We start from the raw sequence: 24437 nt of genomic DNA, 5'->3' as shown, positions 1-24437 counted from the left end.
CGTCGTCGTCGTCGTCGTCGTCGTCGATATAATCGTCATCGGCGCGCCGAACAATTCGCATGAAGTAACTTAACAAAACGGCGGGGGCCGCCGGCAACAACGTTGCGGAATATGGTTTCATCATTACGTTGTCATTGGCCACTCTAGTTTATCTCTATTGTCAATTACATTTTTGAAGCTGGCCGGTGTTTTATAAATCAATGCCATCATCGCCGTTGAAAAAAGTGCGTTAGGTATTTAGGCCTTATCGATCATTTAGCTAGCTGTGGCCATGGTTTGACGTATATTTTTCTCTCCGAGAAAAGATAGGTCATTCCACACTCCCCAGAGCAGACACGCGGCGGCGCGAGCGATCGAATTAATGGAAAGCATGTAATCGGAAAAATCCCGTATACATATATATATATATATATATATACATACACGGAGACGATGAAGTTCTATTAGCTTCAAAGCTGATCTCGAAAAATCACGATCAAAGCGTACTGCACGCAGCAGATCCGAGTCGTTCGTGCGACCGGCCGGCCTCGCAGTAACCACACCCACCCCCGAGCCGCAATAAGCCGCGGCAGGCAGGCAGCTAGCTACATAGAAATAAGGCCGTTTACATAGAATTACATAAAATAATGCCATCGCCATTTACGACGAAATGAGACTCGGCTCGCCGTCGCGCGCGATTACATTACAAGAGAAACTAAAGAGACCACTGCACTATCGTTAGCTATAGGTCCATAGGTCTACGATACATACTTCGTGCAATGGATCGGATTCTTTCTTATTTTATCTCGGACGACGACCCAAATCGGTCGGTTGACGACGAAGCTTAGTCGTTTTTCGATGGTGACAATCAATACAGCGCCAGACGCGTTACAAAAAAAGAACGGATATAAAAACGATGGTTCCTTCTACCGGCGGCGGCGGCGGCGGCGGCGGCACGTATTAAGACCGAGTTGAGGTACCGTGTGTACGTACTGTAGGCCTATATTCATTTATGCGCGCCAACTTTCAATTGTCCAGCTCGAATCTAATCGCCCGGCGTGTGTTTTCCCCTCGCATAGGCCCTAAATAACTGATTCGATTTTTAATTTCAATCGCCTATAGAAAGTAAAGTGCTTCGATATGTAAAATACCCCGAATGATGTCCTATATATTCAGAAGTACTCGTGTTTGCGAAACCATACATGCGTACTACAATTCCTTCTGCACTGGCTTTTTTTCATCGCCCGACCCAAAATCAAAGTCATTAACGATCAATCGATCGCACCCGCGAAAAGCGGGGGCCGAAAAAAAACTTCAACAAAACACCGAAAACAAACGCAATTACGTATTTATCAATCAACATTAAAATTACTATTATCCGTGTACCTATGTGTGTGTGTATGTGTATGTGTATGTACGTACGTATGATGTACGCGTGATTAATCCCTCGAAATTAATTCGGACCGTTTAGCCATCGTGTCCGACATACACCGACAACAAGGGCACGTTACGTTAATAACATATGGGCGAGGGTGTGAAGCAAAAAGCGAGGCACCGGGTCAGCGCACTACCACTGGCTCTTTCTGGGAAGTTGAAGTGGTCCTGATAAGGACCGTGTTGTTGTTTTCTCAGGCGCCGCGGCCGCGACCGCTGCGCGCTGGGCTGAGCTGCTTAGCCGCCGAAACCGTACAAAGTACGTCCCTGGCGTTTCAAGGCGTAGACGACGTCCATGGCCGTGACCGTCTTCCTTTTCGCGTGTTCGGTATAGGTGACTGCGTCTCTGATGACGTTCTCCAAAAAGACCTTCAGAACACCACGGGTTTCTTCGTAGATCAAGCCAGAGATACGTTTCACACCGCCTCGACGAGCCAAACGACGGATGGCCGGCTTGGTGATACCCTGGATGTTATCGCGAAGTACTTTTCTGTGACGCTTGGCGCCGCCTTTTCCCAGTCCTTTACCGCCCTTTTTTTTTTTTTTTTTTTTTTTTTTTTCTTTTTTTTTCTTTTTTTTTTGCCTCAGATACTACCATATATATTGAAAGCCTAAAAATTTTAAATGATGAGCTGTAGTAATTAGAGAGAGATTCGACTATGTCTATAGAAAAGTGTTCAAATAGGTATGTTAAAGTTAAGTTGGCGGCTGATGTTTATTGAGAGCTAAGAGCTAAAAGCAGTGAAAATGAAGCGAGTTTGATATGGCAGTCGGTCTCGTATCCTAAATATCGGATACGATAGTCCTTCATCATTGGCTTTTTGTTTTTTGCTGAGGGTTAGGTGTATTTGGATTTTGGTAGGTTAGTTTCCTGTTGTTTGACTATGTGCTGCAAGAAAGGGGGACATTGTAATAGTTAAACAGTTAAATAAGCATTTAAATATTTGAAAAGTTGGAAAAGTCTTCTGCTTTCCGTCTCGAGGAAAGAGGAACCTGAAAGGAATTAAGAAATTTCTTTGAATTAATGGCGCGCTGCGCTGCGCTGGCGCTGCAAATTTGCTTTGCTTATTCGCTGGTACCAATAGTAATAATTTGGTGTAGTCAAAGGATTTTCTGTATAAGTTATAGTACGTACAGGTGGGATAGTACTAAATACGTGGGATGTTATCTTTTATTATTTATCTAATTTTTACGTAATTACATATGCGTATAAGAAACACTGTTTCTTTGTCAGTTAGTCTAGGATAGAGTTTCGTTGGGTATGTTAGCAGGTAGGGAAATTTTGGGTTTGTGTCGGAAACGACTATAACACAAGTTTCCTGCGGGGTGTATACATTAAGAATATGTCAAGACGGGTAACAGCATTTAATAAAATAGTGAAACGCTGTTCGGGGGTTATCAGGGTGACGGTTCTGAGTATACATATGTATAATTAGGATATTATATAGTTTTGATCTACAGTATGTTGCTATAGCATTACGCACTGTAGATCTGCATAAGGTTTAATGCCAGTTTTAGACAGTTTATGCTGGATTACAGCGTGGTATGATATCTATTATAGAGTGTACGTAGCTATTTTCACAGCAGTACGTACACAAGCTTATGTATAAGGAATACATAAATATGCTTATATATACAGGTTCTATATAGAGTTGGTGTCAGGAGTTCATCTACCAGTCATTTCACTTTGGGTATTTATAATAGTATCGTTTGAGGGTGGATTTGGAAGTTAGATCAAAGGGTATTAGAAGTTTTCTATGATCTGTAATGTGTAGCTATATAATATATTTATATATGCATTACACATAAGACAGGTCTGTTTTTGCTGCTGATCTTTTTGGGCGGTCGTTCGTATCAAGAGACGCCTGTGCATAATGTTTTCCTTGGTACGAGATAAAAGGTGTACCAGTAATGTATATGCCTTGAATTCCTTTGGGCTTTGACAAACGCAGATCGTTCATGCAGAGGAGACGGTTGTCAGATATACGTATTCGTCGAAAATTGGTAGCGTAATAATGAACGTTACATTTGGGGTAATTTTCAATTGTGGGGTATCAGAGTGAATATTCTGATTTTGCAGAAGTATAGTCGGGAAACTAGTTTTGATCTATAGTGTGTAGCTTTGTGCATTACACAGTACAGATCTGCAGATTTGCCGTTTTCTGAAGTGTACGTAGCTATAAATACAGCAGTACGCACAGATGCATATGTATAAAAATACATACCTATATATGTATAGTTGGTCTTACAGCCGCTTCGCTTGGGGTTTTACCAAGATAACGTATTATGGTGGTTTATACGGTGTGTAGCTATAATATATGTTGAAGCAGTACACGCCTGTATTAACCCACAATTTTATGCAGCGGTGATAGTCTTTCAGATATTCTATATCTCAGCATGTGTAGTGCAGATACAGAGATTATTGAAAAGTAAAAGGGAGGTTCCGTTCATGTCAATACATATTTGACTTCCAGGTTTAAACTCCTCTTTTCAAAGCGTATTTGGAGAGGATGGTTCTATAGTATAGTGATCACACATATGAAGAGTTTGGTATTATATGGTTGTGTAGCTATTATTGTACAGCAGTACACACTCTAAACAACCCTGTACTTTTATGTACAGTCACGTAGAAACGCCTGGAGGAAAAGGAAAGAAAAAGTTGCCGTTGGTTTCAATCTTTCTATTAGCAAGCAGAGAGAGGATCATATGGGTTATAATATTTACATATTTGAAAGTAGATTCGTTACAAATTAGGATCACGCGTGTGTCGAGCCAGGTTCATATTGGGATATTGTATATATGTTTATAGACGTATTACACTCATGTAAAGAGAATATGATTTGTGGTGGCGGATTTCCAGAGTTTTAATGTACGGGCATTCAAGCGTAGTATAAATGGTTATAAAGGGTTTGCCCCGATATTATTTTTGAATATGTATGAAATTTTAGTGATGTATACGTACATATCTACATATACCGACATATACATACGTATTCATATATACACACATATACATATAGACGTTGTGTTTTTGAAAAATAATACCAAAACAATACTGCGTACATAGACTCAACAGTATTTCACGATATATTAGTATTTCTGATTTTATTTTCTCTCCTAAACTTTGCTATTTGATTTTTAAATTCTAGTATGGGGGGTATAGGTATAACGTTTTTATGCTTAGTTTGGTTTCTGTGTTTCCAAATGATGAATTTATAGGTTGTGATAAATATATTGGCGTTGTTCTCAGCCTGTTTGTCTTTGTACTTAAATTTAGGATGAAAGAAAAATATCAGTTCCCTATCGAGGGTATTGTTCAATAAGGTATCTGAACTCGTATTTTTCAGATATTCAAGCAGAGAAGTTTTTATGGGTTGTATATGTTGACACAGTATAAAGGTGTGATCTAAGGTTTCTTTTTGATTACAGTGTGGGCAGAAGGCAATGTATTTACCCTTTGACATGGGTAGTACATCATGTACAATCCTGTAGTTCAGTTCCTGGAAGTTGTCAGGCATTGTTTTTGACCAGATGATTTTCCAAATTTTTTCGTTAATTAGATGAGGGTTTCTTCTTTGGATGTTAATTTTAATTTTTTCAAATTTTATAAGGTGTAGGTATAGAGTTTTCAAAGTGTCTGTCGGTTGGGTCAAGTCATATCCATTGTCTTTGATCTCTTGTTGTAGTAGATTGAGTATCTGATAATCTGGTCGAGTGGTTAGTTTTAATGGAATGTGTCTTATATCAATATTAGGGATAATTTTCTTGATCTTTAATGATCCAAAGGCATAAATAGTGAAGTCAGCCCATTGTGGATATATGTGTTGCATGGTTAGCTGTTTTAGTCTAATAATTTTTTGGAAGAGGTGTGCTTTGGCTTTTTGTTTTATATTCGTAACTCCACATCCTCCTTTATCTAATGGTAGGTACATTGTTTCTCGAGATATTGTCGGCATTTTATTGTTCCAAATGAAGTTAAATAATTCTCCTTGGAGTTTTTGTTCATACATTTGGGGGAGTGGGATAAATTTTGTTATGTACCATAGTGTGCTGAGAATATAAGTGTTAGCTAAAGTCGCTCTCTGTCTAAAGTTGATGTTTCTAATTGTCATTATTTTAAAAGTATTAGTAATTTTTTCCAAGAGAGGTGTCCATAATTCTGAATTTGTCACTTTCCCAATTTTTAGTCCTAAAATCTTAATAAAGTCTTTAATATATTCTGTCGGGTATATATATTGTGGTTTAGGGTTTATCGAAAGTATTTCTGTTTTTACGGTATTTATTTTGGAGCCGGAGGCTTTACTGTATTCGTTAAAAGTTTCAAAGGTCGCATGCATCTCATTTGGAGATCTGATAAAAACATTCGTGTCGTCAGCATATTGGGTTAGTTTAGTTAAATTTTTACCGCCAGGATGCATTATACCAGAGATATTGGGGTTTTTCCTTATCATATTGCCTAGAGGTTCGATACATAAAACATATAATAACATCGATAAGGGACACCCTTGTCTTACTCCCCTTTGAATTTCTACAATATCGGTTAGTTCATTGTTGATAATGATTTTAGATTTGGGTTTTTCGTAAAGGATGTGTATCCATTTCTGGAAGTTTGGTCCGAAAATATATTTACTAATTACTTTAAAGAGGAAGTTATGGTTTACTCGGTCAAAGGCTTTTTCCTGATCTAAAGACATTATAGCTGCATGTGTATTAGTGTTTCGGATATATTGAAAGATATCTTGGGCCAGATATATATTATCAAAGATTTGTCGTCCAGGAATGCCACATGTTTGGTCAGGATGGACAATTTCTCCTAAAACTGTTTTCAATCTTGCAGCTAAAACTTTTGTTAGTATTTTATAATCCACATTTAACAACGAAATTGGACGCCAATTTTTTATAAGTTCCAAATCACCTTTTTTAGGAATAATTTTTATATAAGCTAGTTGTTGCGATTCTGTGAGGGATTGAGCGAGGAAGATGTTATTATACAGTTCAGTTAATTCTTCTCCTATGCTTTTCCAAAAAGTCAAATAAAATTCTTTAGGTAGTCCGTCTGGTCCAGGCGTTTTATTGTTTTTCATGTCAGTTAGTGCTTTAAAAATTTCATCGGTAGTTATAAAATCTTCTAAACGGTCCGCATTTTCTTGTGTTAGTGTTTTATCTATATAATTAGTAATTTCCTCTTGTTTGGCATCGTTTAGGTTTTCTTTGGTATATAGGTCTTGATAGTATTCTTGTGCGATCTTTTTAATTTCTTCAGTGTTTTGGGTCGGGTCATTGTTTTTATTTTTCAAGGTTTCAATGATAGTGTTTTTATTTTTGGAGTCCAAAAGTCTCTTAATATAAATGGGACTGCTTTCGTCTTCAAAGTAATTGTCAGATTTGCTTTTAATTTCATTCCCTTTATTTTTATGGGAGAGTATAGTATTGAGTTCTTTTTTAATATTGTTTATTTCGGTTGCTAATGTTTCGCTAGGAGTGTCATTATATTGCTGGGATTTCAAAGTTAGTTCTTCGTCAAGACGGTTTTCTGCTAATTTATATTTTTGGGCTTGTTCTATAGTGACTTTATTAATGGATTTTTTAAATTTTTCTTTTAAATTGTCCCAGGCGTCGCGTGCAGTCATGTGTTTTTTAGTGTAGTTTCTGTAATGATTAATATCGGCTTTAATTGATTGTTTAAGTTTCTTATTTTCTAATATGCTAACGTTGCATTTCCAGAGTGCAAAGTTTTTGTTTTTAGGTCGTAAATTACTAGGAGTGATTGGATCCAGAAAGGGTATTTCGATTTGAACTGCCTGGTGGTCGGTAAAAGCTATTGGAAAATGTCTTATAGTTGTTTCTAAAATGCGTGAGTCGTTGGTATAAAATCTGTCTAATCGGCTAGAGGCGAGTCTATAGACAGATTTTCCTCTAGGCATTCGTGTGTAAATAGTTTTATTGGGATATTGGTGTCTGAATATATCTATGAGTTTATTATTTTCCAAAAATTGACTAAAGAATTCTCGTATACGTGTATAGCTGGGATCTAACTTATTTTTCGAGCTATCTAGGGGGTTGAGTATAATATTAAAGTCTCCAGCGAAAATAGTGGGGGTATTATCAACGCTAATTTTTTGTTCGAGGACTTTATAGAATTCTGATTTTTGAAGATTTATAGCCGGGTTGTATATATTAATTATTCTTAATTTTGAGTTGCTAGTTTTATTTGTTAAATAGATGTGTGATAGTCGTCCTGGTATTAAAATCTGAAAGGTTATATAGTGTTCGGCTGCTATTATGTTGGGGATTAGAAACATGGTTCCAGCCTGCTGTTTCGTGCCTGGGTTGTTAAAAATATGGTTGTTAGTCTTGTTTTCAAGGTATTTGATCGTTCTTTCAGGGGGGTTGTGGGTTTCTTGTAGTAGGATAATTGGTTTTCTAAATTTGGTTTCCTTTACCGCCCTTGCCTCGGCCAGACATGATTAATCGATGATTATTGAGTAGAGTTGATAGAAACCGCGCTCCGTGTCACAACGACGAGTCGAATGTACGAATGATAGCCCGACCCGAGCGCCGATGCGCTTTATACGACGCCGTATGTAGTGTCGTGCATAGCCCTCCTATGCACTCGTACATCGCCGAAGCATTACGCGTACTATGCCGTTCGAAGCACAGGCTGCATAGGGTCCGCCGCTCCGACACTACGCTCTCTATGTCATTCAAAGCACAAGCTGCATAGGTCGCCTATGTCGGCAGTGCTTCGCGCGACTCGGCCACCGTATCCCTGTCGGTGTCGTTCCTATGCCGTAGTGCTTTGAGAAATTCGCTGGGTTTCTGGCGAACCGTCGAATATGCACTTTTATCGAAACTGAGAAAAATCAATTTGAAATTTTGAACTTTTTTGTCACTCTCGTTTCCGATATCAGATTCATTTATCTCGGATATTAAGTCACAATAAGTTGATTTAGATACTGTATTAGCGTATCAAACAAGCTAATACCGAAAATCACTGATAGTTACCAACATTTTTGAACTGAAAAAAGGGGTCACCGTATTCGACGGGGTCCGGAAAAACCATTTCAGATGGAGTGACCATATTCAACGCATATTCGACGGTTCACCAAAAATAATCATATAAATAATGTTCCATATTCGACGCATATTCGACGGTTCGCTGTGTAATAATTCAATTCATTCTCCATATTCGACGGATATACATGCCCATATATGGATATTTATGGATATTCGACGGTTTGCCAAAAATAAAAAAGGAAGAAAACCCATATTAAGTAATCAATTACAGAGAGTATTTAAGTAATTAGCAGTCCAATCAATACCAGACTTTCAGACATAAAACTTCAAAAAATTTCGATTTTTATGGTACTATGTTCAGCTCATTTCCGACAAAAATTGCATATTCGACCAACTGTAATCACACACTGCCCTCACCCGGTTGTAGGTAAAACAAAACAAAACAAAACAAAAACCAGGAAAAAAATACCCTATAGGTAAAAATCCCCGAATATTCAAAAGTAGGTAAAACGCCGACTTGGTGATTTTCAGGAACATTTCAAAGCAAGATGGTGCTTTTGCAGCGTATTCATTCGCAATTGAGACTGAATTATGTTTGCACAGCCGTCGATAAATTCTTATTTAGTAAACTGTTTAGAAGGAAACAACTTGTAATAACTAATGACAATGATGAACTTTTTAAATGCAATATATCTTACAATTCGAACTGGATTAGTTTTGAACTGTGGACGCTTGATAACTCGTGGTATATTTCAGCTGTGCGATGCCATGAATGAATGATCAGAAGTAATGAACTTTCAAAATGAAATGTCATAAGATTCATGCTAGTGTGATATATTTGAAATGTGCAATGAACCCTTTCATTAAGCTGCGCGCGTTAACTTTAAGTGCGAATTTAGTACTAATGAACTACTGTTAATTTTTAGTATGTTATAATGCGCAAATAGTGTATACTATATAGTTTGTTTGGTCATGATATATCCTTATTGAGTTCAACGGCGATATATGATATATTAATATGAAATTAATTGACGTTACACTCCATTCAAAAAGAGGGGGATTTGTACCTACTTTTGGAAGTATTGGGGATTTTTACCGATGGGCTTTTTTGACCTAGGGGATTATTACCGCTAACCTGCTCACACACCGACGCACTATACTCCAAAAATCTCGATGTCCTCAAAATTAATGATGTCCTCGTCCTTAAAACCGCACTCTCTATTCAAAATACCATCGAATCGCCACCACACACGTAACATGTCTGCAATTAACTGATATCAATCTAAGCGTAGACATTCACAGCATTGGGATGTTCTAAGATAATAGCTGATTGTATAATGTGTGTGATTTTTTTTTAAGATCATTGCATGGATTTACATTAACTCGCTGTTAGGGTTGGGGTTAGGGTTAGGATGTCGATACGTAAGTTCGAAAGGCATATATACGACTTTCGTTGCAGGGCCGCAAAACGATGCATGATCGTGTTTTATGAAAGAAAGTTTTTGATAGAAGTTTCGAGCTATTTGCTATCCTGTAGTAAATAAATGAATAAATAGCTATCCGCACTGCATGCACGTATTGTCGGTGCGTCCCACGATGGCGCGGTTACGCCGGGAATCGCGCAATATACCGGTGCCGCGCGCGTGCGATGCGAACCCGCCATCATTCACACAACGAAAAAAGGGACTAAATCGGTGTACTAAATAAACTAGCCCTGGAGATCTCGCTCGGCGATTGACACAATCTACTGGTGCCGATGATGTTGTTTGTTTTTTTTTAACCATATATAGATCTGACATTCTGTATACATAATCATACAAAATAACATGACAAATTATCCACAAATCGTCCAAGGACATTGTATGTGGTTGCCGAAAGAGTTACAGTAGAATATAGATGCAGATGACTTCTACCAGGTTAAATCATTTTGATAGAAAAGAAAAATGGCTGCCTTGCCGGTTTCCTGTCTACTGGAGTCTCGTTGAATACCTCAGCTTTAAATTTAGTTCTGATTTAATCCCGCATTTACATCTACAATAGAAATTATGTATAAATATGCGCGTAACTACTTTCTAGTATATAGGACGGTACTGCCGATGATGATGTCGTACACGTCTTGAATAGCTGTACGATGTGGGTGGAGGCAATCGTGCTAAAAACGATGTCGATATACGTAATTTCGAAAGCAGGCATATTATACGACTTTCGTTGCAGGGCCGCAAAAAGATGCATGATCGTGTTTTATGAAAGGAAATAGTCCTACGCGAAAGGTGTTATTGCACGGGGTTCCTACAGGACAAACGCTATGAAATGTGACGGGCATTTGAGCGGTTTTTCAGGGTGTGACCGCCAAATTGAGGGTCATATTTCGCGACGAAAACCTAACCGATACATAAAACACACAGTACCAGTACAATACTTATCAGAATTAGCGAAATGCATTTAGGCGCCAATGAATCGAATAACCTTATCAACATTCGACTATATGCCATATACTAATTAGGGCCTAAACCGTTCAACTTGATTTTGGGTGAAAGAACTCGTCTAGGATAGCCGGGGCCCAATCCCGACTGAAGAGCATTGTTTCGACGAAAAGCTGCCGGAAAACATTCCGTCGCAAACGGAACATTTTGACGAATACCGAATGTTTGTTTTTAAATTTGAGTCCTTCTTTAAGCAACCAACTTGAAAAATTGCCGATTTCGGCATTTTGTAAGAATAACTCTCGCCATATCGACATTCAGCTCAAGTACGTAGGGCCCCGTTTTTCTGAACTCCTGGATAAATGTGTCAAAATGACTCTTCGCAATCGAATAAACCTTCCAAAATAATTGAGAAAGTTAGTTTGGACACTTTACGGGGATGATAACGAGGCCTATAGCCCCCACTTATTACCATTGATTCTAACTAACCCAGCCAGGCTACCAAGACAATGCAGTATAAAATGCCAATGCAGCGGTTTTCTGAATTTGAGCGACGACTAAAACTAAGATGAATTTGAGGGAGTTTGTTCCATCCCTAACAAACGAATTTTGGAATTTGAGGGGTTCTTCGGGGATTTGAGGGGCTGCATGTATTGAACCCTGCATTGCTTGTTTGTCTTGTTTTGCACGTTTCTTTTTGCTGTTGCCGTCGTCGGTGTCGGGGGAATAGAAGAGAAATAAATACCGGGTACATATGTAAACACGCCTGACGAATGTCGCCCTACTAATAAATGTAATGTACATAACACACACAGTTTTTCATTGTGGACGCCGCGAAAGCCGATGAGAATTGGAACTGGGATCGTACGCGGGCCAACGCCTTGATAACGTATATACCCCCCGTACACGCTGATGATAAAACAACAACGACAACAACAACAAACAACAACAACAACGAAATTATATCATCGTGATCACCGAAGCAATAAGCGAGGCAGGCGAGGTCAGTACTGGCCCTTTCTGGGAAGTTGAAGTGGTCCTGATAAGGACCGTTGCTTGGATGCGCGACGCGCGGGACACGGACGCGATCTACTTGGACTTGGCGGACTTTTTCGGCAGAAGCACGGCCTGGATGTTGGGCAGTACACCGCCTTGGGCGATGGTGACACCGGAAAGCAGCTTGTTCAACTCTTCGTCGTTGCGGATGGCCAACTGCAGATGTCGCGGGATGATTCTCGACTTCTTGTTGTCGCGGGCGGCGTTGCCGGCCAACTCCAACACTTCGGCGGCCAAGTATTCCATGACGGCGGCTAGGTACACCGGCGCTCCGGCTCCGATACGTTCGGCGTAGTTTCCTTTGCGGAGAAGACGATGGATCCTTCCGACCGGGAACTGCAACCCTGCGCGGGACGAGCGGCTCTTGGCCTTGCCTTTCGCTTTTCCTCCTTTACCTCGGCCAGACATGTTGATCGGTGATATCAAATTTGACGATACGACGACGTTGACAACGAATGAAACAGTGCGTGTGAACGTTCGCGTACGCGGCGCGCCTGAACGAACTTATACTCGGCGCCGAGTGCCAGGCGATCAACAGATGCGCTGATTGGTCGCTCGACGGGAGCCGGCGCGCTCACATAAATACGGTTGGCGCGTATGCGTGACCACAAAAATAACAAGACTAAAAAACTACTAGATGACATAAATACATCGAATCCGAACTCGAGTAAATTCTGGCGAGGTATTAAAAACATTAACGGTAACGTTGATAAAAAAAACATTATTTCGAATTTAGCTTATAACGATCGAACCGCGAGTAACGATAAAGATATCGTCGAACTATACGCCGACTTTTTATTCGACGTTTTTCAAACGCCTACTGATCCAAACTTCAGCGATCAACATAAACGTTTCGTAGAAGAATCCAATAGAAACTTCGTATACGAAAATACTGAAGAAGACACGGGTCATATACTAAACGAAACAATTACTGAACTAGACATAAAACGCTATATCAAACGGTTGAAACTTAATAAAGCACCCGGAGAAAATAGAATCACGAACGCGATTATTAAAAATTGTCCTTCGATATTTTTAACCCACCTATGTCACATTTTTAACTACTGCCAAAGAAATGGCTACTATATATCATTCTGGAAGTCTGCGAAAATTACTATGATTCCAAAAGCCGGCAAAGATGCTACACTTTGCAAAAATTTGCGTCCTATCAGTTTAACCAACTCGATCGGCAAAATTTTCGAAAAAATCATGAACAATAAATTAACAGATTACTTAGAAAATACCAACTTCTTTACCGAAATACAAGCTGGTTTTCGAAAAGGACATTCGACCATAGATCAAATATTAAAAATGTCTCATGATATCGCTAAAGGCCTAAAACGTCGGAAATGCACGCGTGCTACATTTTTCGACCTAGAGAAAGCGTTCGATAAACTTTGGCACGACGGAATTATCTACAAAATTAATCATTTATCTATTCCAACCAACTTTAAGCTCTTACTTAAAAACTATCTACAGGGTCGAACTTTTAAAGTCGCTAATGAAGGGTGTATTAGCCAGCCAAGGCAAATAAACGCTGGAGTCCCTCAAGGAGGGATTTTCTCGCCGACACTTTTCATCATCTATATAAACGATTTTCCCTCGGATACAATTAAAGCTAGTCATTATAGTCAATCGTCATTGTTCGCAGACGATATGAGTCTATGGAACACGCACAATGTAAAAACTAAAACAATCGAAAATCTCCATCAAAAATCGATAGACAAACTAACTCAATGGAGTGACATGTGGAGGCTAAAAGTAAACGCGCTTAAATGTGTTAGTATACACTTTAGTCGCCTAATAAATACCGACCCATACACTGAGCACACTGTTCACGGCCAACAAATACCACTATCAAATTCTACCAAATTCCTCGGAATTACTTTTTCGTCTAATTTACGCTGGAATCTGGAAATAACAGAGAGATTAATTAAGGCAAATAAAAGAACTGGAATACTAGCTATTTTGAAACGAAACCGCGTAAAAATGGAATACATACTCACTGCTTTTAAATTACTCATTCGATCAATCTATGAATACGGAGCTCCGATACTGGTAACTTGCCCATGTAGTCAGTTAGACCGCCTTCAAATACACCAAAATAAATGCTTACGAATCATTCTAGGCCAACCGCGCCATACAAGAACGGCAGACCTACATAAACAAGCTCGAATAGAAACTGTGGAACAGCGCTTTAAACTCTTAACGAAAAATTACCTAAATTCCAACCGAAATAACCCGATACTAAGGAGTGTCTTTTACGATATTTCGAGTCCATGGCCGTCTTCAGACATCGTGGAAGCGTTTAAGTCAATTCTATAACTCTATAGCGTGTACTCTACTACGAACCGACACCCGCGTAGTCGGAGAATTGAATGGAAGATTTCTTTGTGTTACAAGAACTATATAGGTAGCCCGTATCTAGGTCGCTACTCCTTACACAACACGTCACGTGAACCGAACTATATGCAGTATAACTATATACTTTATTATCATATCTAAGAAATTATAAGTTTTGTATATAGTAATTGACAAAGTATTCTAACTATATCGCGACTCCCCTTAACGGAGGAAAATCACTATTTTTGTGTATCATATTATATACATATATATCTACCATATATTATATCATAGACTCTTGTGATATATACGTATTATATTAATCACTATTTATAGAAAAAAAAAAAAAAAAAAAAAAAAATATTATAATTAATCACTAACAAACTCCTGATAAGGACCGAACCAAACAAAAACGCCTAAATAATAAAAACTGTCCGTTCTGTATGTACCTTTGTTTGAATCCTTCCACCAGTACCTTCACACTCACACAATTATCACACCACCCACATCCCCCTTAGTTCATCTCATAATAGTTCAACTCATATACCTATCATCATATCAAGCAAATAATCATGCACCTACGCGTCCTGAATGTAGGAGAGTGGCCACCACTCTCGAGCATTAAAAACGCGCTCCGCGCGTTTGTCTTTTTCTATCTGCTGCTGCTGCTGCTGCTGCGCCGGTGTTATTTCGCATTCGCTAACGCACAGTCGTCATGCCGCCGAAAGTTTCAAGCAAAGGTGCCAAGAAGGCAGCCACCAAGGCTAAAGCCGCTCACACCGGTGACAAGAAAAGGAGGAAGAGAAGAAAGGAAAGCTACAGCATCTACATTTACAAGGTGTTGAAGCAAGTTCACCCCGACACGGGAATCTCCGCGAAGGCCATGAGCATCATGAACAGCTTCGTCAACGATATCTTCGAGAGGATCGCCGCCGAGGCGTCACGCCTGACGCACTACAACAAGCGATCGACCATCACCAGTCGGGAAATCCAGACCGCCGTCAGACTGCTGTTGCCGGGAGAGCTGGCCAAGCACGCCGTCAGCGAGGGTACGAAGGCCGTCACCAAGTACACCGGTTCGAAGTAAACGGCGCTACGTGCGCGCGTGTGTACCTACGCCATCGGGCATCAACCAACGGTCCTTATCAGGACCACTTCAAATTCCCAGAAAGGGCCAGTTTTTGCGCTTTCCCGTCGCCTCGCTTTGCTTCGCCTTTTACCCTGCGTACCGTACCGACCGAGGACTCGACTCGACTCGTCGTACGTAATTATTGTCTATATATGTATGTAGTACGCGTTGATTTTTTGTTTCGTTTTTGTTGGTTTATTTATTTGTTTTGTGGATTTTGTGACTGACGGGTTTCTTCTTGATTTTGTCCGGGTCGTTGTCTTCGTTACTTGAAAAAAATGACTGAAAGAAATACGCGCGCCTACACACGAAACATGCGAGTCCCGTTGAAGAACAATACATATCAGATTACATAGAATGTGACGCGCTGTAATTATTAAATAGCGCGCTATAACTAACCGACTGAGGAGCAGAGAGCAACAAGCGCGAATCTCTGTGTGCGTATATATCAATTTTCGAGGAAATGCAATTGAAATTTTATGAAATGCATTATTAAACTGCCGAGAAAAAAATGTCAACCACAAACATGTTTGTACGCGGCGCACTAGGCCGATACCCGTTGGTATGAACGGTGAAATGTCGAATGATAAAATCTCGGGCCAAACTTTGAAACGGCAACAAATTGTCTTCTGATATTATGCATCGTATAATATTATACTCGGATCGAAATGAGAATGGCAATTTGAACGCCTACAACCTCGGAAACAAATGGCCTTGGGAATTTGTGGCACGACCACCAGACAGACACCCCCTAATAATCCTGATTACGCAGCACGCACGCAGCCTGTCTGTCGTCTTAGGCGACCGAGGGGGGCCGATACGACGCTCAAAACTGGGATAACCGACGTAAGATTTCTAGTAATGCCGACTCCTCGAAACTTTTGTCGCTAGACAATTAAAAGCGGAAGATAAAAACTTACGACTGAAAAACTTAAAACAAACCAACACGAATGCAGTTTCCTCAAGAGGATTGATTCAGTGCGGTTAAAACCGGCGATTGATGCTTCGGCTCGTATATGGCGAAGGAATTCTATATGTTGAGTTTTGTATCGATTTATCAGTCGACGCATAGTTTTGGGCGCTCTGAATTTCACCATTCCGTATCATTTATTCTGCCAGAACAGATCGTATATAATACAGCGAGACAGCAAGCCGGGGAAAAAGATGGATCGTTTTTGCGCGAACCGACGTCGAAATAGTCGCGGCACGGCAAAACCGACCGAACGTAGGTTTGACGTCGGGTTCACCCGAGGCGTCTTGTTTCGTGCGCCAAATGCAGCGAAGAATAATAATCGATTACAATCGGCGGCCGGACCAACAAAAAAAGAAGCGAAACACGTTCGCGTTTTCTAGTAATACAAACGATCACCACGTACCTACTACATACAACGGGCCGAGTATAAATATTGTTAAACGGAGGCCCGCACAGCGCACAGGCACGACAACCGACGCGATCCTAATAAATACGTAGCATTATTGCATTGGCGAGTGATTGATTTTTGTTTTTGTTTTTTCTTGTCGCCAATTTCTCAACAATGCAAGAGGAACCGAGGGGAAGCAAAAGCGAGGCGAGGCAGGCAAAACACACCGGCTCTTTCTGGGAGTTTTAAGTGGTCCTGAGAAGGACCGTAAGTGTTGTCTACAATTATGCGACGACGCGTATAGTCGTCCGACCTAGGCGCGTTCACCGCGGATACGTCTGGCCAGCTGGATGTCCTTGGGCATAATGGTGACGCGTTTAGCGTGGATTGCGCACAAGTTCGTATCTTCGAAAAGGCCGACGAGATAAGCTTCGCTCGCCTCTTGCAGGGCCATCACGGCGGAGCTCTGGAAGCGCAGATCGGTTTTGAAGTCCTGGGCGATCTCGCGAACGAGTCTCTGGAACGGCAACTTTCTGATCAGCAGCTCGGTACTCTTCTGGTAGCGACGGATTTCACGCAGTGCGACGGTTCCCGGTCTGTAACGATGGGGTTTCTTCACGCCGCCGGTGGCCGGGGCACTCTTCCTCGCCGCCTTGGTGGCCAGCTGTTTGCGTGGAGCCTTTCCTCCGGTGGATTTACGCGCGGTCTGCTTCGTACGGGCCATTGCGATCGACGATCAACTAGAGCGAACGATGTAACGTTACAATAGTACGACTATAGTGTCGCCGGCCGGTTTATCGACGCTCGGTCGGCGCGCTGCGCGAACGCGATTGGCTCGCATAGTCGGGCGCCGATTGGTCGGCCGGCTATTTGAATAAAGGAAGTGAAGCGCCGGGAGCAGCCGGCGGCCGCGATCGACGCGTTTCGTTCGATGTAAATAAATACACTACCTTCCCTCACCACAGCGATGTACGCCGATATCCGTGATCGTTTTTTGCTCACATGCCATGCCATAGGCTATCATCTCCCATCCCTATTATTACACACCGATGTCTGTCATAGAAACGATGATATGATCACATATCTTCGCGCTAAACTGAATTAATCAACGGCCAATTTGAACCCGCGCAGTCGCAATTACGTAAGCGAATTAGGGCCTAAATTATGAGGAATTATTTCTCAACGGATAAATAAGTAAATAAGCGAATAAATAAATAAATGAATATAGGTTTATTAATTCGAAAGCAATCAGTAAAATCGCATGTATTGTAGCAGTGTCAATATCGGATAGCGTTGAAGGCAAAAACCTAATAAGGTACCCAAGTCAGACAGGCAGGCCACCGTTGCTTAACTTCCACGCTAAATGGACCTACCTGATATGTGTCGGAAAATGCGTGTTACCCTGCTGTTATTTTGCATCAGTTTATATATCATATATTCAGGAAATAAACAAATGAATTAAAAAAGAGAGGGGCGACAAAAATGTTCAAAACTTCGAATTGTTTTTTTCTCATAATATTCGACGCGCGACTAATCGACGTACAACTGCGGCGTCGTGTCGTATAGTCAATTACTGCTCATTAATAAATGCGAGAAACGAAATTTGCACACGTACGCGTACGTTGTTGTAGGCCTAACTGAAAACTCTTGTTGACACGGTATGAACGTTTGTAATCAGAGTTGTTGACAAACGAACAAAAATCTATCCGCCGCGCGCGATGCAGACAGGATCGATGAAATGCGATTAAACGCGCGCATCCCAACCATGCACACGAATGAATATGTATGGTGTTTAAAAACGGCGGCGTAAAATACGGATGAACCTATATACATCATCGTCGTCGTCGTCGTCGTCGTCGTCGTCGTCGTCGTCGTCGATATAATCGTCATCGGCGCGCCGAACAATTCGCATGAAGTAACTTAACAAAACGGCGGGGGCCGCCGGCAACAACGTTGCGGAATATGGTTTCATCATTACGTTGTCATTGGCCACTCTAGTTTATCTCTATTGTCAATTACATTTTTGAAGCTGGCCGGTGTTTTATAAATCAATGCCATCATCGCCGTTGAAAAAAGTGCGTTAGGTATTTAGGCCTTATCGATCATTTAGCTAGCTGTGGCCATGGTTTGACGTATATTTTTCTCTCCGAGAAAAGATAGGTCATTCCACACTCCCCAGAGCAGACACGCGGCGGCGCGAGCGATCGAATTAATGGAAAGCATGTAATCGGAAAAATCCCGTATACATATATATATATATATATATACATACACGGAGACGATGAAGTTCTATTAGCTTCAAAGCTGATCTCGAAAAATCACGATCAAAGCGTACTGCACGCAGCAGATCCGAGTCGTTCGTGCGACCGGCCGGCCTCGCAGTAACCACACCCACCCCCGAGCCGCAATAAGCCGCGGCAGGCAGGCAGCTAGCTACATAGAAATAAGGCCGTTTACATAGAATTACATAAAATAATGCCATCGCCATTTACGACGAAATGAGACTCGGCTCGCCGTCGCGCGCGATTACATTACAAGAGAAACTAAAGAGACCACTGCACTATCGTTAGCTATAGGTCCATAGGTCTACGATACATACTTCGTGCAATGGATCGGATTCTTTCTTATTTTATCTCGGACGACGACCCAAATCGGTCGGTTGACGACGAAGCTTAGTCGTTTTTCGATGGTGACAATCGATACAGCGCCAGACGCGTTACAAAAAAAGAACGGATATAAAAACGATGGTTCCTTCTACCGGCGGCGGCGGCGGCGGCGGCGGCGGCGGCGGCACGTATTAAGACCGAGTTGAGGTACCGTGTGTACGTACTGTAGGCCTATATTCATTTATGCGCGCCAACTTTCAATTGTCCAGCTCGAATCTAATCGCCCGGCGTGTGTTTTCCCCTCGCATAGGCCCTAAATAACTGATTCGATTTTTAATTTCAATCGCCTATAGAAAGTAAAGTGCTTCGATATGTAAAATACCCCGAATGATGTCCTATATATTCAGAAGTACTCGTGTTTGCGAAACCATACATGCGTACTACAATTCCTTCTGCACTGGCTTTTTTTCATCGCCCGACCCAAAATCAAAGTCATTAACGATCAATCGATCGCACCCGCGAAAAGCGGGGGCCGAAAAAAAACTTCAACAAAACACCGAAAACAAACGCAATTACGTATTTATCAATCAACATTAAAATTACTATTATCCGTGTACCTATGTGTGTGTGTATGTGTATGTGTATGTACGTACGTATGATGTACGCGTGATTAATCCCTCGAAATTAATTCGGACCGTTTAGCCATCGTGTCCGACATACACCGACAACAAGGGCACGTTACGTTAATAACATATGGGCGAGGGTGTGAAGCAAAAAGCGAGGCACCGGGTCAGCGCACTACCACTGGCTCTTTCTGGGAAGTTGAAGTGGTCCTGATAAGGACCGTGTTGTTGTTTTCTCAGGCGCCGCGGCCGCGACCGCTGCGCGCTGGGCTGAGCTGCTTAGCCGCCGAAACCGTACAAAGTACGTCCCTGGCGTTTCAAGGCGTAGACGACGTCCATGGCCGTGACCGTCTTCCTTTTCGCGTGTTCGGTATAGGTGACTGCGTCTCTGATGACGTTCTCCAAAAAGACCTTCAGAACACCACGGGTTTCTTCGTAGATCAAGCCAGAGATACGTTTCACACCGCCTCGACGAGCCAAACGACGGATGGCCGGCTTGGTGATACCCTGGATGTTATCGCGAAGTACTTTTCTGTGACGCTTGGCGCCGCCTTTTCCCAGTCCTTTACCGCCCTTGCCTCGGCCAGACATGATTAATCGATGATTATTGAGTAGAGTTGATAGAAACCGCGCTCCGTGTCACAACGACGAGTCGAATGTACGAATGATAGCCCGACCCGAGCGCCGATGCGCTTTATACGACGCCGTATGTAGTGTCGTGCATAGCCCTCCTATGCACTCGTACATCGCCGAAGCATTACGCGTACTATGCCGTTCGAAGCACAGGCTGCATAGGGTCCGCCGCTCCGACACTACGCTCTCTATGTCATTCAAAGCACAAGCTGCATAGGTCGCCTATGTCGGCAGTGCTTCGCGCGACTCGGCCACCGTATCCCTGTCGGTGTCGTTCCTATGCCGTAGTGCTTTGAGAAATTCGCTGGGTTTCTGGCGAACCGTCGAATATGCACTTTTATCGAAACTGAGAAAAATCAATTTGAAATTTTGAACTTTTTTGTCACTCTCGTTTCCGATATCAGATTCATTTATCTCGGATATTAAGTCACAATAAGTTGATTTAGATACTGTATTAGCGTATCAAACAAGCTAATACCGAAAATCACTGATAGTTACCAACATTTTTGAACTGAAAAAAGGGGTCACCGTATTCGACGGGGTCCGGAAAAACCATTTCAGATGGAGTGACCATATTCAACGCATATTCGACGGTTCACCAAAAATAATCATATAAATAATGTTCCATATTCGACGCATATTCGACGGTTCGCTGTGTAATAATTCAATTCATTCTCCATATTCGACGGATATACATGCCCATATATGGATATTTATGGATATTCGACGGTTTGCCAAAAATAAAAAAGGAAGAAAACCCATATTAAGTAATCAATTACAGAGAGTATTTAAGTAATTAGCAGTCCAATCAATACCAGACTTTCAGACATAAAACTTCAAAAAATTTCGATTTTTATGGTACTATGTTCAGCTCATTTCCGACAAAAATTGCATATTCGACCAACTGTAATCACACACTGCCCTCACCCGGTTGTAGGTAAAACAAAACAAAACAAAACAAAAACCAGGAAAAAAATACCCTATAGGTAAAAATCCCCGAATATTCAAAAGTAGGTAAAACGCCGACTTGGTGATTTTCAGGAACATTTCAAAGCAAGATGGTGCTTTTGCAGCGTATTCATTCGCAATTGAGACTGAATTATGTTTGCACAGCCGTCGATAAATTCTTATTTAGTAAACTGTTTAGAAGGAAACAACTTGTAATAACTAATGACAATGATGAACTTTTTAAATGCAATATATCTTACAATTCGAACTGGATTAGTTTTGAACTGTGGACGCTTGATAACTCGTGGTATATTTCAGCTGTGCGATGCCATGAATGAATGATCAGAAGTAATGAACTTTCAAAATGAAATGTCATAAGATTCATGCTAGTGTGATATATTTGAAATGTGCAATGAACCCTTTCATTAAGCTGCGCGCGTTAACTTTAAGTGCGAATTTAGTACTAATGAACTACTGTTAATTTTTAGTATGTTATAATGCGCAAATAGTGTATACTATATAGTTTGTTTGGTCATGATATATCCTTATTGAGTTCAACGGCGATATATGATATATTAATATGAAATTAATTGACGTTACACTCCATTCAAAAAGAGGGGGATTTGTACCTACTTTTGGAAGTATTGGGGATTTTTACCGATGGGCTTTTTTGACCTAGGGGATTATTACCGCTAACCTGCTCACACACCGACGCACTATACTCCAAAAATCTCGATGTCCTCAAAATTAATGATGTCCTCGTCCTTAAAACCGCACTCTCTATTCAAAATACCATCGAATCGCCACCACACACGTAACATGTCTGCAATTAACTGATATCAATCTAAGCGTAGACATTCACAGCATTGGGATGTTCTAAGATAATAGCTGATTGTATAATGTGTGTGATTTTTTTTTAAGATCATTGCATGGATTTACATTAACTCGCTGTTAGGGTTGGGGTTAGGGTTAGGATGTCGATACGTAAGTTCGAAAGGCATATATACGACTTTCGTTGCAGGGCCGCAAAACGATGCATGATCGTGTTTTATGAAAGAAAGTTTTTGATAGAAGTTTCGAGCTATTTGCTATCCTGTAGTAAATAAATGAATAAATAGCTATCCGCACTGCATGCACGTATTGTCGGTGCGTCCCACGATGGCGCGGTTACGCCGGGAATCGCGCAATATACCGGTGCCGCGCGCGTGCGATGCGAACCCGCCATCATTCACACAACGAAAAAAGGGACTAAATCGGTGTACTAAATAAACTAGCCCTGGAGATCTCGCTCGGCGATTGACACAATCTACTGGTGCCGATGATGTTGTTTGTTTTTTTTTAACCATATATAGATCTGACATTCTGTATACATAATCATACAAAATAACATGACAAATTATCCACAAATCGTCCAAGGACATTGTATGTGGTTGCCGAAAGAGTTACAGTAGAATATAGATGCAGATGACTTCTACCAGGTTAAATCATTTTGATAGAAAAGAAAAATGGCTGCCTTGCCGGTTTCCTGTCTACTGGAGTCTCGTTGAATACCTCAGCTTTAAATTTAGTTCTGATTTAATCCCGCATTTACATCTACAATAGAAATTATGTATAAATATGCGCGTAACTACTTTCTAGTATATAGGACGGTACTGCCGATGATGATGTCGTACACGTCTTGAATAGCTGTACGATGTGGGTGGAGGCAATCGTGCTAAAAACGATGTCGATATACGTAATTTCGAAAGCAGGCATATTATACGACTTTCGTTGCAGGGCCGCAAAAAGATGCATGATCGTGTTTTATGAAAGGAAATAGTCCTACGCGAAAGGTGTTATTGCACGGGGTTCCTACAGGACAATCGCTATGAAATGTGACGGGCATTTGAGCGGTTTTTCAGGGTGTGACCGCCAAATTGAGGGTCATATTTCGCGACGAAAACCTAACCGATACATAAAACACACAGTACCAGTACAATACTTATCAGAATTAGCGAAATGCATTTAGGCGCCAATGAATCGAATAACCTTATCAACATTCGACTATATGCCATATACTAATTAGGGCCTAAACCGTTCAACTTGATTTTGGGTGAAAGAACTCGTCTAGGATAGCCGGGGCCCAATCCCGACTGAAGAGCATTGTTTCGACGAAAAGCTGCCGGAAAACATTCCGTCGCAAACGGAACATTTTGACGAATACCGAATGTTTGTTTTTAAATTTGAGTCCTTCTTTAAGCAACCAACTTGAAAAATTGCCGATTTCGGCATTTTGTAAGAATAACTCTCGCCATATCGACATTCAGCTCAAGTACGTAGGGCCCCGTTTTTCTGAACTCCTGGATAAATGTGTCAAAATGACTCTTCGCAATCGAATAAACCTTCCAAAATAATTGAGAAAGTTAGTTTGGACACTTTACGGGGATGATAACGAGGCCTATAGCCCCCACTTATTACCATTGATTCTAACTAACCCAGCCAGGCTACCAAGACAATGCAGTATAAAATGCCAATGCAGCGGTTTTCTGAATTTGAGCGACGACTAAAACTAAGATGAATTTGAGGGAGTTTGTTCCATCCCTAACAAACGAATTTTGGAATTTGAGGGGTTCTTCGGGGATTTGAGGGGCTGCATGTATTGAACCCTGCATTGCTTGTTTGTCTTGTTTTGCACGTTTCTTTTTGCTGTTGCCGTCGTCGGTGTCGGGGGAATAGAAGAGAAATAAATACCGGGTACATATGTAAACACGCCTGACGAATGTCGCCCTACTAATAAATGTAATGTACATAACACACACAGTTTTTCATTGTGGACGCCGCGAAAGCCGATGAGAATTGGAACTGGGATCGTACGCGGGCCAACGCCTTGATAACGTATATACCCC

General features: G+C 41.2%; 4 protein-coding genes across 4 annotated transcripts; 1 reads left to right on the top strand and 3 right to left on the bottom strand.

Moving 5' to 3' along the window:
* Nucleotides 1-11815: 11815 nt before the first annotated feature.
* On the bottom strand, nucleotides 11816-12392 carry LOC141911717 (histone H2A). Its single transcript, XM_074802732.1, has one exon. It carries the CDS (start codon nucleotides 12315-12317, stop codon nucleotides 11943-11945), a length of 375 nt encoding a protein of 124 aa, XP_074658833.1. The 5' UTR covers nucleotides 12318-12392; the 3' UTR covers nucleotides 11816-11942.
* Nucleotides 12393-14934: 2542 nt separating this feature from the next.
* On the top strand, nucleotides 14935-17124 carry LOC141912095 (histone H2B). Its single transcript, XM_074803305.1, has one exon. The coding sequence runs from the start codon at nucleotides 14968-14970 to the stop codon at nucleotides 15337-15339; it is 372 nt and encodes a 123-aa protein (XP_074659406.1). The 5' UTR covers nucleotides 14935-14967; the 3' UTR covers nucleotides 15340-17124.
* On the bottom strand, nucleotides 17056-17466 carry LOC141912094 (histone H3). Its single transcript, XM_074803304.1, has one exon. It carries the CDS (start codon nucleotides 17464-17466, stop codon nucleotides 17056-17058), a length of 411 nt encoding a protein of 136 aa, XP_074659405.1.
* A 2705-nt stretch (nucleotides 17467-20171) lies between these two features.
* Nucleotides 20172-20823, bottom strand: LOC141911910 (histone H4). The gene has a single exon (XM_074803010.1). The coding sequence runs from the start codon at nucleotides 20560-20562 to the stop codon at nucleotides 20251-20253; it is 312 nt and encodes a 103-aa protein (XP_074659111.1). The 5' UTR covers nucleotides 20563-20823; the 3' UTR covers nucleotides 20172-20250.
* Nucleotides 20824-24437: the final 3614 nt, after the last annotated feature.

This window comes from Tubulanus polymorphus, chromosome 10, assembly GCF_964204645.1.
Source record: "Tubulanus polymorphus chromosome 10, tnTubPoly1.2, whole genome shotgun sequence".
In the NCBI taxonomy this organism is placed as follows: Eukaryota; Metazoa; Nemertea; class Palaeonemertea; order Tubulaniformes; family Tubulanidae; genus Tubulanus; species Tubulanus polymorphus.
Note: the sequence above shows the minus strand (reverse complement) of the source record. Positions and strands in the feature narration are given on the sequence as shown.